The following is a 15,169-nucleotide window of genomic DNA, read 5'->3' on the forward strand; positions in this document are numbered from 1 at the left end:
TATACCCTGTGTAAAATGACACGATTTTCAACTGCATATGCGGGGCTAAAGTGGATTATTTTTTCCCTAGGGAAAAAATGAAATGACGTCACGCAAATTAGGAAATTAACTAAGCCAATCACAAATTATCTTCGAAATGTCAATCATCAATTTGAACTTGAACGTAAATGATTATTGATTAACTATAAAAGTAACATTTCAATATTTCGGAAAATGTCATTATATAAATCATTCCTTAAAGGAAACTGATTTAATCGTAAAAAACCGTATGTAAGTACTGTAAAGAATTTAAATTTTACTTATCTACTTATAGGTTAGGTGATTTGGAGGTTAAGAAAACGAGACTATCTTTTTAGTTCTTACTCCCAGGTCTTTGTGGTCACTATTTTAATTGTAGTTAAAACCTACACATTTGGATTCAAGGTACGGGTATCAAGAAAACTATTTATTTGGTGCAAATTTACTGTTATCATTATTAATTGAAAAAATTTCTATTGAATTTGCAGCAGCAATTTCTATTCCTTTGGAAGGTATCTCGGGTATAACAGAAGCAGAATCGAATGGAATGCAGCAATTATTACATCAGGTGGAGTACCAGAAACACTACATTCACTATCAGTCTATCACTGTCCATTTTTAAAGTTCAAGTTTGATGGTTTTTGAAAATTCAATTATTGGTAGTTTTCGCTGTGTATGGATTGAAATTTTAAAAAAAAAACCCCAACCTGAGAGCTTTTTTGTAAAAAAGTTACATCGCAAAACTATTAATTAAATTTCTTAAGCAATACATTGAAAAATTATTTCACCAATTCGTCAAGTGGGATGAAAACATTGGAAGCCCCGAAAACCTCAAGGGTATGAACGCCAGAGATGTACTCACACTGGACATAAGAAGCATGTAGGGCGAAATTGATATAAAAATGAGAATGTAATTTCTATGTAAAACGAAGCTTTACAGCAGCGTAAGAACACCATAAACCAGTGGTACAAATCCGAAGAAATAACGTTGCAAACTTTTCTGAAAGCTCGGGTGTAGATTACCTTTTACGCTTTGACGAACGTTTTTATAAACTACAATTTGTACTACAAATGTGTTAGTTTCTATTAGTAAGGTACCTACATCTACATGTGTCAATTATGTAGGTGTACAATCAAAGAGTATAATACTCTGGTACAATATATTTTGCAGCAAAAAGGTACCCATTCATACATTTTTAGTAGAACTGTTGTTACTTTGTACGAATAATATACTCCCAGTAACTTATTCTCCATTTTTATAATTCCATCTTATTGATATCTTGATTATAAAGAGATAAACAGGGCAGCCTGCAGTTCCATGCAATGCAAATTATGTAACCTAGAAATTGAATGCTCTAATTATTATGTTTGTTTAGCAGCAACTTACAGTTGTTATAACACAACAATTACTCTTCTGTTTTTATAATTCTGCTGCTCAATTTGTTGAAAAATGCATATTGTACCTAGTTACTTATAACCTAACTTTTTAATTTATTTGTGCATCTGCACGATTTAAGATTACGAATCGAATACCACAGCTAGAAGCAACGCACTGGGCGAACCTGTTCGGCAACTCGATTAACCTCGGGAGCGGTGAGTAAGCTAGCTTTCCGTACGTGCTTTGTGTTTTGCGTATCTAAATGGCGGTTTCGACAATAGACTACTGTTTTTATAGTAATGATTATTTGAGGGGTATAGAAAAAAATAGTGTATTATACACGGGGAAAAAGCAAATTTTAGCGCTCACATAATTGCCTCCCTCCGCTACGCGTCGGGAGGCAATCCTTATGCTCGCGCTAAAAACACTGACTTTTCCCCCTTGTATAATAAATAGCTATTTATTAAGGGTATCTAAACATTACGGCGTTATTTATTATACCGTGATTTGCGCAATTACATTTTTCAAACAATTTTTCGGACTCCTCGTTGGAACAAAATGCTGAAAATTCAGTAACGCCAATGATGTGAGTCACAAGTTCGGCGGCATATCCTCTTCTTCGATACTCCGGTAAAATATAGATGTAATTCAGCATCTTGGGATTTTTTATGAATATCTAGAGGATCGAAGTTCATTCTTGATATTAGCGCAAATGCTGCAGGTTTCGAATTCAGGTACCTAATGTAGCAGTAGACGCCCTGATCGATGTACCACTGATAGAGAAAAACATCATCTATCTTTAAACGCTTTATCTCCTTAACTGCTTCTTTACCTCGAAATAATCGTATATTCGTCATCTTCTGAACTGAAAACGTATATCACTCTACATCTATATTTATATGGGTAGGTATGCAATAACGGAAGCAGCATCCGGTCATCGGCAGGAAGCAGCATCCGGTAAATTCTAATCAGCAGGAAACAGCGTCCGGTCGTTAACAGGAAACTAACATCCGCTGTTGTAAACAGGATATCCTAATCAGCAGGATATGCTAATCAGTAGGAAACGTAAATGGCGGGAATAGGAAGCAGCATCCGCTCTTCCAATCATCAAACCTTGTGTAGCTATTTTTAATGAGGTTTTCCTGTTTTTATCGCACTTGACGACTGAAACCCGTTCGAATGGGAAATTTGATAATAAAATGATCTCGATCTATAACTTATAATTTTATTATACATACTGAAGCTTCGCCATTACATCATTAGCAATAATTGACGGATTGTAATGTAGGATTTCCTCTAAACACATTTTTCTGTAATATACTTCTATGCACAGCTGATTAATTAAGTATCTAGCATCTTCGTATACATCAGCGATAGGCGCGGTCTCCTTATTACTTCTTTTCAAGTCAACCATTTTATTGATAAATATCCGGTAAAAGGTAGCGAAGTTATAGGACCCTAGTTGTTGTAGTCTTGAGTTTATTGCATATTTCATGTTGAACAACTCCTCAATCTCGTTTCTATGCATGCAGCACGATTGATTAAATTGTCGAATATCGATGGTGGTTATAATTTTATCCGAATCATCGGTAAATTTCCAGTTATAAAGTAAGCCTAAAGTGTCACTTAATGGTTCATAGTAATCTTCATAGTTGACGTCTTCATAGATGAGGTCTTCAGCAGACCAACATTTTTCTGTTTTCTTTGATCGATATAGCTGTATTTCGGTATAGGGCTGCCATTTTAAAAGATTGTTCCAATCTTCAACTGTCAATATGACACCGCAACCCTCGCTCTTGCAAGAGAGGCGTAAAACAGGTTCCTGATGAAGACAAGTGCTATAACCTATTTCAATATCCTTACTATCCCTGAGAACGTATCGTACAGCACCAATTAACGTTTCCTTTGTCGCTTGATAATATATTTCAGCTAATTCCTCTTCTAAATACCCGTATGATGTTGATGATGGCGATGTCGCAACATCAGACGATGATGTACAGGACCAGCAGTTACACATGTTATCGCCTTCACTCTTGTAGTTAGACTAAATTATAGGGAAAACTTATAGATGGTATGAATCAATAGCGTAGTGGAGACGGAAATAGCATGATGCGATTTAAGAACCTTAGCCTCCTTACCAGCAGGTTTGTCCTTTAGGAATCAATCATCTTGCTAACTAATACAATGGCCTATCCTACCAGGTCCAACGGGTTTGCCAATTAGTCCAGGTGGTTTGTCATCAGCTTGTCAACAGGTTCAACGGGTTTGTTTGTTTGTTCATATCGGTACCAAACCGGTTCAAAGCAGTTCGAAAGCGGTTCAGAAGCGGTTCAAAGCTGTTCGAAAGCGGTTCAGAAGCGGTTCAAAGCGGTTCAAAAGCGTTTCAAAGCGGTTCGAAAGCGGTTCAAAAGCGGTTCAAATCAGTTCGAAAGCGGTTTCCAAAGCGGTTTCATAGCGGTCCAAAGGCGGTTCACAGCTGTCCAAAACCGGTTCAGAGGTGGTCGAAAGGCAGTTCATAGCGGTCCAATATCGGTTCACAGCAGTTCTAAAGCGGTCCAACGGCTTTTTCAACTGATCCAAGGGTTCTACCTATCTGATCTAACGGCTTTGCCAACTGTTCCAGCGGGGTTTGCTAACTGACCTAAAGGAGGTGTGATCCTTTTAATTCCCATAGCTTGCTTTTCCGTAAAGGCATAAAGGGGTTCAGAACAGAGGACAGAAACCATTTGGTGTTGTGTTGTCGAGAAGAGCAGCCCTTCAACGATGTCTAAAGCGTGTAATTGGGGAAGACCTTGTAACTGTAGCGACTGTCGACCTGAGCTAAAGGAAAAATGTGAAATTTGCTGCGAGAGAGAAGGATACCGCGTTGGAAGTACTTTAAGAAAAGACAGAAAGGGGATAAAGTACTATGACTTTGAAACTTGTTGTCAACAATGCTATCAGGAAAATTATGGGGAGAGAGAAGAACGAATCTTTAACATGATGCTGCAAATTCTCGAGGATTCGATTAAAAATCCTCCCAAAAAGCCTCAACCTGTCCCTGTCTACGTTACCGAGCGAAAAGAAATTAAAGAGGTGTTGTGCAGATTATTCGGAAAAGAACTGTATATGTGTGAAGATGATAGATGTCGACGCAGAATACCACAAATTCTTGATAAACTTAAAGTGAAGATTGTTTGGGAAAACAAGAACGGCGGGAAATTTGAATATGAAAGTGATGAAATTGGATACGATCATACGACTGATTGGTTTGAACAGTATATTTTACCTGAGATAATAAAGAAAATAGCGGGACCTATTTGGGTTAAAACATTGCAAATTTCCCCTACATATAGATTACCTAAGGTCGTATATGTAACAAAGGGCTAAGTTCTCCGTAGAGAATGGTATAGAAAACATTTATAGTGAGGCTGATAATTTTTGCAAGAGACTACACTTCAAATTATTCTACGAAACTGTTAAAGTCGCTAAAGGTTGGTAATCATATATACCTTGAGGATCTATTAGGAGAACCTATAATGGGTCACTTCGATGCTGAAGAAATGTAGAAAACAGCTCATCCGAGAAAGTTTTAAGGCGTAAAGGAGACAGTTAGTCGTTTACTGTAGCAATACTGATATCAATTAAGTAGCTCCGTACATTAGAAGAATATGTAAACGAATTGAAGAAATGGTAATATCGAGATATCAGCGATGAAGAGGAAAGTGTGGAACGGAATAAAAGAAAGAGTAATGTGAAGAAGAAAATCAGAAGGAAGAAAAAAGAGCTGTACAATAGCAAGTTTTGCTTAAAAAGCTCGTTCTCAGACTCGTTTGTATGGTTTGACACAATGAAACAAAAAAATAAAATTTACATCTTGCGAGCTTGGTCCTATGCTTACAGAGAAGCAAGAAAGGGTCCGTGGGAAACTGTCGCATTAGATAGGTACCGCTTCAAATGTAAAATAGAACGCATTGCAGCTGTTTTAGAGCCCATATTATGTAATCGTATTAAGATGTATCAATTGCAATAAATTATATGAGTATTATAAATAAGTATAATAAACGTTAGATAAAGCGCAACAACAAAGTGAGCGTATATGATAGTAGCAACATGCTTCTAATTTACGTAAAGCTGGTTCTTCTTCCACCTCGGTGACATTTTGCGATAGAGTTTTTTTCGAATGAAATCGGCTTTTTCTTTTCCTTTAACGTATACTTGGTCTGATGATGATATTAACTGGCGAAGTATAATTGGAAACATGTAGGATGGCGTATGACCATGCTCCCATTTAATTCCGCGATGGTTATGGATTAGCCAGGTAGCTTGACGTTGTAAGCCATCTGCTTTCCATTATAAATATTGCAAGCTCTTTCGGTAAATTCGTTTCTTGTTTTAAAGACTTGTACATCGATTTCCCTTGACATTATGTCGTCGAAGGAAGACTGAATATTGATTTCCAAAATAACAACATGCATACTTGTCTGGCGAGCGCTTTTACGCAAATACCTACTATTCAAATATTTATTCAGTATAAAGCGGTCACATCATCCAATGCAATTTTATAGATAACGCGCTTCTTCGGTTCTATTGTTATCAATATGACACCTTTGACTTAAACGCCTACAAGTTCTAACGGTTTCCTGTTAGTCTTGCACCTATATATCCTCAAGTCTAACTATCATGTCCCGCAAAATTTCTAGAAAGAATTTATGCTTTTCCTATTAAAACAATGCAACTATATAGGTGTCCTTGAGTCGTAATCTTAAGCTACGCTTTACGAAATTATCAATGGCGGCAGCTCGTGAGTAAATAGAATATATAGGTATCGTTAAACTTTAGTTATAGCAAATTTTAAAATCTACTCATCTCCAGGGCATAACGATAGTCGATGTAGTGAAACAGCCGGCTTTTGAATAGGTCGAGGTAATACTCAAAAGGTATATGGAATTGGTCAATGAAACGAAAAGTATTCAAGTTTATCGTATCACCTTCAAAGTAGACCTCCTTCTAAAATAATACACTACCTACGAGCATACTAATTTTTGAAGGTCTTCAGACTTCGGGAACCCTCCGCAACGTACGCATTTTCAAAACTAATAGGATGCTTTGATCGATAATAATACAAATCTATCAGCGGCATGTACCAAATGTTTTACCTATATAATATCACGTTCTATAGAGGTATGGCGATATTGAATATAATGAGTGAAGGATGTAAATTTTTATTGTATGTTTATCTGCATACCCCTTTGTACCGAACTTCCTATGACATCGTTTGTCATAGCTGTGCAATCTGTACAGGTTTCCTATCTAAATGGATAGCAATAAATAAAACTCCTCCTCGAAACCGTTCGATAGTCAGTTGCGAAGAAAATGGAGGGTAAGAATGACCCCTTTTCTATTTTTCATCAAACTTAATGTATGTAATTTTTCAGCTCAAGGTGCGGCCATCATCTTTGGCCCATTGCAGACGGCCTATGGTAAATACGCCACATATCTATCACACGTTTAACCATATATTTGTAGAACGAGAACTCCGAACATATCTCAAACAAAAATATGGATCTGTAAGTACTTTTCATGCATCATACCGTATTTTAATTAGCTCTTATTTAGGAAAATGTTGCTATTTTACGGGGTCGGGGGGTAATCCCTGACTCCGTAAAGATAGAGGAAGGTAGCTTCCTGGGGCGGAGGTTCCAGGTCTTTAAGGACCTGGAACTACAAAACACGTACTGGGTGTTTTATGTAAGTGTTATCGTTTCAATTATAATGTTTACTTCAATGAATTTTTTTTTCCAGAACTAATAAACCCGCATTAAATTTTGTTTTGTTTTACTTATCCACTCCATTCTGACTAAGCCCTTACCTAAAATAATAAGATGTAGTGATTAGGGTGTTATCATTTCTTCCGTAAAACAAGTGTTCAGACACCTCCTCCCACCCAGCACGCGAAGGTAGAGCGCCTACTTAGAAATATGTACTATGGTAAACAAGATTATAGGTTAGAAAGGGGCCCTCTTACCACTTGTTGACAGTGAATACGGCAGGCCTTCATCTCTATCCTGGTTTGGAATTTAGAAGCTTGGCTTATCGCAGCATTCATACGTCTAAGTGTATTATGTTCAATAGGTGATCATGTCCAGTATTATGACACTGACTCTATAATCTATATATCAGCGGAAGGACAACCCAATCCGCTAACAGATAAATATTTAGGCAACTTAACGGCTGAATTAGAAGCTGAAGGTTCTGAGAGTTGGATTGAAGAAGAATTCGTGTGAGGTGGTTCAAAGGATTTCCCTATACGCCAACTACGCCCTGGCGTTTGGCGGCGTACGGACGGTGGCGGCACCGAGTACACTTGACGCGACAACAGCTGTATGTCGGGTGTCGGCTATGGGCTACTTCAGCTACTTGAGATGTACCGAGAATTGATTATACATGCTCTTTTTCGTGGTTCGAGATGCACAAGCAGTACTATTAAAAAGGTAGGCCTATTAGTTATTTTTTTTATACACCCTGTGTAGAGAAATATCTAATGGGAATCCTATAACGAGGCCGTAAACATCTCCAATAAATTGCATTATTTCTAGTGTGAATTTATTGCCTCCTGGGTGGTCATGGAAAGAGGTGTATCTAACCAATAATAATTTAACCAAAGCTATACAAGGTAGATCGACAATTCGGTAACTTGTTCCTCTTCTAGAATATACGCAGCTAAATGTCCATTTTACTATTTAACAATTACGTAATTATGCTATAATTGGGGATTTAATTTACAATTCAGGGTGATTAGACATAGGTACAATTTTCAGCAGGTCTATATTCAGCTTCAGCATTACATATTACAATCACCCTAAGTTTATGGGTACGGTATTGATTTGATTGAATGATTCATTAAAAATTAAAAGTGCCACTTATTTAGAATACTTAGGTTATACTTACATTATAGATTTTACATACCTAAGTGTCATTAATTGCGAGTGAAGCGATCGAAAAAAATTTTCGTCCTATTTGGTAAGCTTGAAATAGGCGGTAAATTGCATCTGGCGTAGAGCGCAAATGTGTAAATCCGCCGCTAGATTATACTTATAGATATTAAATTAAGAAGCTCACCTTATAATCAATATTATCGTTATATAAATGTAGATCCGAGAAAAATTGATTTAACTGAATACCAAACAAATTGATGTAATACATAATTCACAATGTTATCGCATTTATTTATCACAACTGTATTATTCTCTACTCCTGATCAATAAATGTGAAGTATAGATATTAATAATAATAATAAATCCGCACGCCGTTTAACCATGATGATGATGAAGTCAATCCTCCATTGGGGTTTGATATCGGCTAAAAAAGATATCAATGTAGGCTTTTTATTACAAAATAATTTTGATACTTACGGTCCAACTCTGATGTAGACTATTATTTGCTGAACAGCCCATATAAAATAATCGCCGAATAAATACAATAAAATGTCAATAAATCCGAACGCCGTTTAACCACGATGATGAAGACAATCCTCCATTGGAGTTTGATATCGTCTAAAAAGGTATCAATGTAGGTTTTTTATTACAAAATAATTTTGATACTTACGGTCCAACTCTGATGTAGACTATGTTTTCTGCTGTCAGCTTATTACTTATAAACGCCCATATAAAATAATCGCTGAATAAATACAATAAAATGTCACGCTTTTCATTAAACTGCAAATTATGCGCGCATGGACACGTATCCCTAAGAAAAGTAAATTATAAGCAACCAAAAATTGAAAAAGGGCTTACCTGATGTATATAAGCAGCCACCTGTCTATATATCCACATACACACTTATTGAAATCGGATTGCGGATGCACGCCGTTTTTAAATACTGCGGAACGTCGAATTTATAATTATATAGAACGTACTTCGCCGTAAAGATATACACATTTTTGTACTTTTTTGTACTCATTGAATGGAAAGATAATGTTTCCAAGCATCCTCGATGCACGGGAAAACGACTTTCCCGCATCGCGGTGTTTTTTAGTTTCCGCTGGAGAGAAGGGGTTATGCTCGTTCTTCGGTTGGTAGTACTTATTGAAGTCAACGAACGTCATGTCATGGTTAACTGTCATCTGCTGTAAAATCAATTAAACCGTTGGTTGAGGGTATTTAGTGCGATTAATCGGAAACAGACGTACACTAAGTTTTACGTAAATATATAAACAAGAAGTTATAACGCAATCAAATTATTTTTCAGAATTGGAACTCAAGAAAAAGTAAAATTTATTGTTAAAACGTCTTAAAATGTGACCAGTGATATTCTGCAACTATTGGCATATGCAGTTTAAGAAAGCACATCGCACTATGTGGGCAAGAGTATCGCAAATCTAAAAAACAAATTAACGAGTAAATCGCTCTGATACAATTTCCGAAAACTACTAATGTGATTTTCTGCCACACAATGAAAGCTATGTAAATCTTTTTTGGTGCAAATGTTACATTTTTACAAACACTTTATGGAACACTAATACGAATTTCTCAGATCATTTCCAAAATTTAGCAATTAGGTTATATGATAGTTTAGCACTATTGCATTTTGTTCTCAAATTTGTGTTGCGTTAGTTTTACTTAAAAATAAAAAGAAATATTTCTCATATTTTTGATATATTTTTATATTTTACAATGCTATTTTAATACAAAATAAATTCATTCTTTTAAAAAATCTTAACTAAAAATGTACATGTTAAAAATTCCAGCTTAATCGTTATCACTTTTGTCTGTTTTCTCATGTGGTAAGTTTTTATAAAACTGGTGATACTGTAATGGTAAGGCCTTTTTGCTACAAAGTTCCATAAGACCATTGTACTTTTTTTTGGAAATCGGCAACGGCCGATCATACGCGCATTTTAATTTGATGTCCTTGAAACTAATCGTTGGTTTTCGTTGACGATGATCAACAAGGATTCGGTTGTAGTATTGTTGGGAGTAATCTGTCTTGAAGAATATTGTTTTTGGATGAGTCTTTTCAAAATGAATAATTTTAATTTGGTTCCAGTTTACCTTTTTTCCATCTACATCAATACTGTAGTTTTTCCCTGTATTGCCACAAAGGACCTTTATATCGTAAACATCTCTCTGTGTAACTTCATAAACCGCATATGGGGGAGACTTTTTCTTGGAGAGTGCTATTAGGGGAATCCACTGAGCAGGTACATTAATAGTATTATTGCTTTTAAGCATCCTCTTTTTTTCTTTTTCTATTGTGGAGTGCATACTGTCGCCCTCGTTTTGAGTGTGCCCTGTTATAAGGTATTTATGTGTGATAGAATGAATGTGTTTCCACTTATTTAAGGCATAAAGATAGGTAGCAGCTATAAACTTATTTTTGTTCTGACCACAGCAGTTATCTGAGTAAAATATCATACTATGGTATGTCGTGCAAAAGTTAGACAAAAAATGTAAAACAAAACTACCTATTTCGTTTGCACCTCTCTTAGCGATGGTTTCATCCCACACATAACAATATCCTAGTTTCTTAACAATATTAAAAAATGTTAAATTTAATGTTGACAACTTACTTTTGTAGAAAAAGTCGGAGGTTGTTCCACATGGAGAAGGCAACACTGCTTGCAAATCATATACGGCAACAAGGACAGAAGGATCTAAGCTAGCTGCCTGTATATCCTTTTTCTTTTCCTCGCGGCTTAGATTTTTCTGTTCATGGTGAGTTTTGTACACCCTTTCCATGTCTTCCTTTTCTTTAACAGTAGAATTAATGAAAGCCGTACATAAACTGCACTGGTCCTTTTTAGGACTGTGAAACCCAATATTATACTCGTAATTAAATATACGGGCATAATGAAAGTATTTTACGTAGGGCTTGTTGTCAGTAATGCATTTTTCGGTGTACAATCGATAAAGTGTGCTTAAATTAAGGCTACCGTCAAAGAACTTTCTCTTTGTTTGAGCACGTAAATAGTGAGACTCTACTGTCGGTATTGACTCGATATGTTCTTTAACTCCCGTTACTAGATATTCACTAATTTTATTCTTCTTGGAATGTTTACCCCTATTATCATCTTTAAGAACTCCATTTTTTGTTTTCTTTATTGCGGTTCTTATCATCATGTCACTAATATTGAGGGTTTCATTGAAAAATTTCTTGCAAACTCTAATTTGTTTAGAAGCAACGGAAAAGTGATATGCGTTGTTCTTCTTTCGGTGACTATTTGGCTTTGGGTATCTGTATTTTGGTTCGATAGGTGTAATGTGTCTGAGTATGAACTCCCTTTGTCTAGTAATATCACCCAATTGCCAAAAGGATGTTAAAATGCGCTGACGTTCTTCAGTGGATAGATTTTCGCGGCACTTAAAAGCACATTTTTCATTACAACCACTACCTAACTTTCTTTTTTGCTTGTTTTTTCCAGTGGACGATTTATATTCTTCTCCATGGTTATGCTTGTATTTTCTAATATTTCGTTTCCATTTTTCTGGTTGTTGTTTTTTTTTTCTACTGCATAGGCCCTTCTCACCTTCATCAGTAGCCTCTGAAATTTCTTTCCCCTCACCTTTTTCAATAACTTCCGTATTTACATCAACAATCCCCTCAATGCCAGTTTCTTCTTGCATTAATTGTGTGCTGCCATTATTATCGAGATTATCATTTCCCTTTTGTACTACTATATCTTGTAATATTTTGATCGTACGTTCTTGTGGAATTTCAGAGTACTCCGTGGAACAGGATGCACTAGGTAACAGTGTGAAGTGTTGTGAATGGGCAAAGAACGGCTGTAAACTTATAAAACCAGCATTTTCATTTTCTATAGCTGTAGACTGCTCATACAACTTCACAGGTGTTAGTTCGGCATATACGGGTTCATACTACATTTACCGCAATGAAGGTATAAGTTTCACTAAATTGAGAAATAAAACTTACCTTTGGACTATCCTGATTGCAAATAGACTCCTTACAGTCGAATGTTCCATCTGGACCCAACTGAAGAACAGAGATATGAGTTGATACAATTTACAATGATAAATAAGCTAGGTACCTTATTTTGGATATCTGAACATTTGCTATTATCGGAGCTCTCCCCCAATTTAGCGTTTAACTCCACAAATTCACTTTCCTTTAGCGCCAAACTTACTAATAATTTCCCGCGAGACATAATTTAAACGTCCTTTATCTTAATAAACATGAACGGAAATGAAATAAAGTTTGAGAAACAAAATGATTTCGTTGCATAAAAAAGGCGCGTTTGAGTTGCGATAGTTTACGTTTCAACCGCCCAGACAAAACACAAGATTAAAAGTATCGTAACTCAAAAGTGATAGTATTGCACAAAACGTCTCTTACTTTTTTTGTGATGCTAAAGTATTTTAAATGCTATATAGGCTTGTTTGAGAACATTTTTAGTTACGATACTTTAACACATCATAGATTACACTTTTTGAGAGCACTTGCTAGAAAAAACAAAAAAAAATTTTTTTTTTACTTATGATACTCTTGCACTCATAGTACGACATATTAACACACACAAAGCTTCCAAGGATTTTAAATGTAACGAGTGTATTTACGCAACTCAAATATTCAGTGCAAACGATGCAATGCCGTGACCAGTAGTAGCACTCATTGCAAAGGCAAAATATGTATTAACCAAAGATGTGGAAGTTTTAAATGTGACCAGTGCATTATTAAAAGTGGGTAGTTACAAAATTATGTTACCAACCAAACATATGATTGTGTTACCAACTCATGATTAAAAAAAAGCTAATTTACAAAACTTTATTAATTTTGACCTTTTTACGCAATTCGTTACAAAAAATATTGTACCTAACTCTTTCGGAAAGAATTTTCCCGCATTCGCACTAAATGCAGCACTCCCTACGGTCGTGCTGCAAACAAAGTGCTCATGCGGGAAAATTAACTTACCGAACTTGTTAGGTAAATAACTATTCCTATTTCCATCATATTTCCCACCTTTTTTATGGGAGATTTTCGAACTTTACGCATTCATACACAATAAAACCCGTATATAGGTGTCGATATGGAAATGAAATGGGATAAAGTACCATATCAAATTCGCGAGCACGCGCTGCTATAAATAAACACTATCGCAAGATTGAAACTTCCCATACCAATTATTAGAATAATGACATCTGCGAACTCTGTTCTCTTTGAGGATAGCTTCTACGTCTTACTATAAAAAACCAGGGGGCTGCCTTAGACCCTAAGAGCTACTATATAAAACTAGGGGTAGTTCCTTGGGGATAGGATTAGGGGTTAGCTCCCCCACCCTACGAAATAGCTCACATCGGTATCTACAGCTCCTGACGTTGATGCTATAATTAAATACTATCGAATTATTGCGAGATTGCAGCATCCTCTCCCATAACCGCGGTTATTTTTTTCTCTAACTGATAACACATTTACATTCGTGCTTATTTAGCTGCAAATGTCGAGTGAGTAACATCTTCATATTGCTTTCACAACTTAATAGTTATTATTTTAGATCAAGAAATGTGCAATCATTTTTGCGAGGAGTCGAGGTAAACCTGCATGTATATTACTATACGTTTTAACCGTATATTTGTAGAACAAGAAACTACTATTATTTTCGGCGGGATAAACCCAGCGAGGTATAAAACCCCCCATGTATTACGTTTTAATTATATACCTATGTGTAGAACGGAGCGGGGATTTCCAATTATGAATAACAATGTCGGCATCCAAAAAAATAGGGGCGTTGCCGTCGTCGGTCCTCTTCGACGCAAATTTTATGTAAGTAGAGTAAGCGCTTTAATTGTAATAATAAACTTCAAATCGATATTTCAGATCTAAATAAAAACGCCCTACATTTTGTTTTTGTTGTTTTATTTCCCTACCCGCCCCTGTTCTGGTTGTAGGTTAGAATGGGGCCCCCTTGTGTATGTCTCTCAAATGGGGGAGCTACCTCCGAGATGGAATGATAGGTTAGAATTCTCCTCCCTTGCATCTCTCTCCTGAACCCTCGTATCTAACCGTTTGATAGTCGCATCAATCTAATAGAGGGAGCCGGTTGAAAATATACCTCTATATGCATTACGACGCCAATAGATGGCGCCTCCGTACCCTTAAAATAGGTTCGTTATAAATACAACTATCCAAGCATTATACCATAATAGTCTAATTAGCTCAGCGGTTATGCTATAGGACTTGTAATCCAATGGTTGGCGGTTCGAATCCGTTCCATTTAAAAAAAAATTTCAGGAGGTTCGATATAAATACAACTATCCAAGCATTATACCATAATAGTCTAATTAGCTCAGTGGTTATGCTATAGGACTTGTAATCCAATGGTTGACGGTTCGAATCCGTTCCATTTAAAAAAAAATTTCAGGGTACGAAGGGGTCGAAGTTTGAGGATTCCAAGATGGCGTCCAAGAACTTGAGGATTCCAAGAACTTGAGGATTCCAAGATGGCGTCCAAATGACGCCTGCGCAAAGGGGCGGGGCGCGCATGCGCACATCCAAACTGCTCCAAAAACACCCAAATGAACCTTAGAATTTCCCATAAGAAATAACATAGGATTTCGACCAAAAGTGGGCTCGAAGCCCCCTAGCTACTCTACTAGAATCCATAATTTCAAACAGTTCCAAGATTGGGCTACTATTTCAAAAGTTACAGCCCTTTGAATTTTTTTCGAAATTGGTTTCTAGTCTATAACTTTTGATTGAGAAGTCTGATCGAAAAAGTACAAATTGATTTGGATTCTACGCATCCAAATTAATAAGAAAAAGTGTTGATAGCGCGCATGA

The 15,169-nt window shown here is 36.3% G+C and overlaps 1 protein-coding gene and 2 long non-coding RNA genes across 3 annotated transcripts; 1 reads left to right on the top strand and 2 right to left on the bottom strand.

Annotated features, from left to right (window-relative positions):
• Positions 1-8,133: 8,133 nt before the first annotated feature.
• Positions 8,134-9,286, bottom strand: LOC116162059. Its single transcript, XR_004143481.1, has 3 exons — positions 9,172-9,286; positions 8,984-9,124; positions 8,134-8,737 (listed from the first exon to the last, which is right to left on the bottom strand). It is a non-coding gene; the product is annotated as an uncharacterized LOC116162059 (long non-coding RNA).
• An 838-nt stretch (positions 9,287-10,124) lies between these two features.
• LOC116162382 lies at positions 10,125-12,539 on the bottom strand. Its single transcript, XM_031475998.1, has 4 exons — positions 12,423-12,539; positions 12,308-12,367; positions 11,904-12,252; positions 10,125-11,816 (listed from the first exon to the last, which is right to left on the bottom strand). Exons 1-4 carry the CDS (start codon positions 12,537-12,539, stop codon positions 10,126-10,128), a joined length of 2,217 nt encoding a protein of 738 aa, XP_031331858.1. The 3' UTR covers position 10,125.
• Positions 12,540-13,345: 806 nt separating this feature from the next.
• Positions 13,346-14,233, top strand: LOC116162058. Its single transcript, XR_004143480.1, has 2 exons — positions 13,346-13,833; positions 13,884-14,233. It is a non-coding gene; the product is annotated as an uncharacterized LOC116162058 (long non-coding RNA).
• The last annotated feature ends 936 nt before the right edge of the window (positions 14,234-15,169 follow it).

The sequence above is a fragment of the Photinus pyralis genome, unplaced genomic scaffold (assembly GCF_008802855.1).
Source record: "Photinus pyralis isolate 1611_PpyrPB1 unplaced genomic scaffold, Ppyr1.3 Ppyr1.4_LG10, whole genome shotgun sequence".
NCBI lineage: Eukaryota > Metazoa > Arthropoda > Insecta > Coleoptera > Lampyridae > Photinus > Photinus pyralis.

What these genes read in the sequence shown, in the direction of transcription:
- LOC116162382 (XM_031475998.1), bottom strand. Translation starts at nt 12,539, where the DNA reads ATGTCTCGCGGGAAATTATTAGTAAGTTTGGCGCTAAAGGAAAGTGAA. An exon ending in GTTCAGATATCCAAAATAAG is followed by an intron (nt 12,368 to 12,422) that starts GTACCTAGCTTA and finishes TCTGTTCTTCAG; the next exon opens with TTGGGTCCAGATGGAACATT. An exon ending in GCAATCAGGATAGTCCAAAG is followed by an intron (nt 12,253 to 12,307) that starts GTAAGTTTTATT and finishes CGGTAAATGTAG; the next exon opens with TATGAACCCGTATATGCCGA.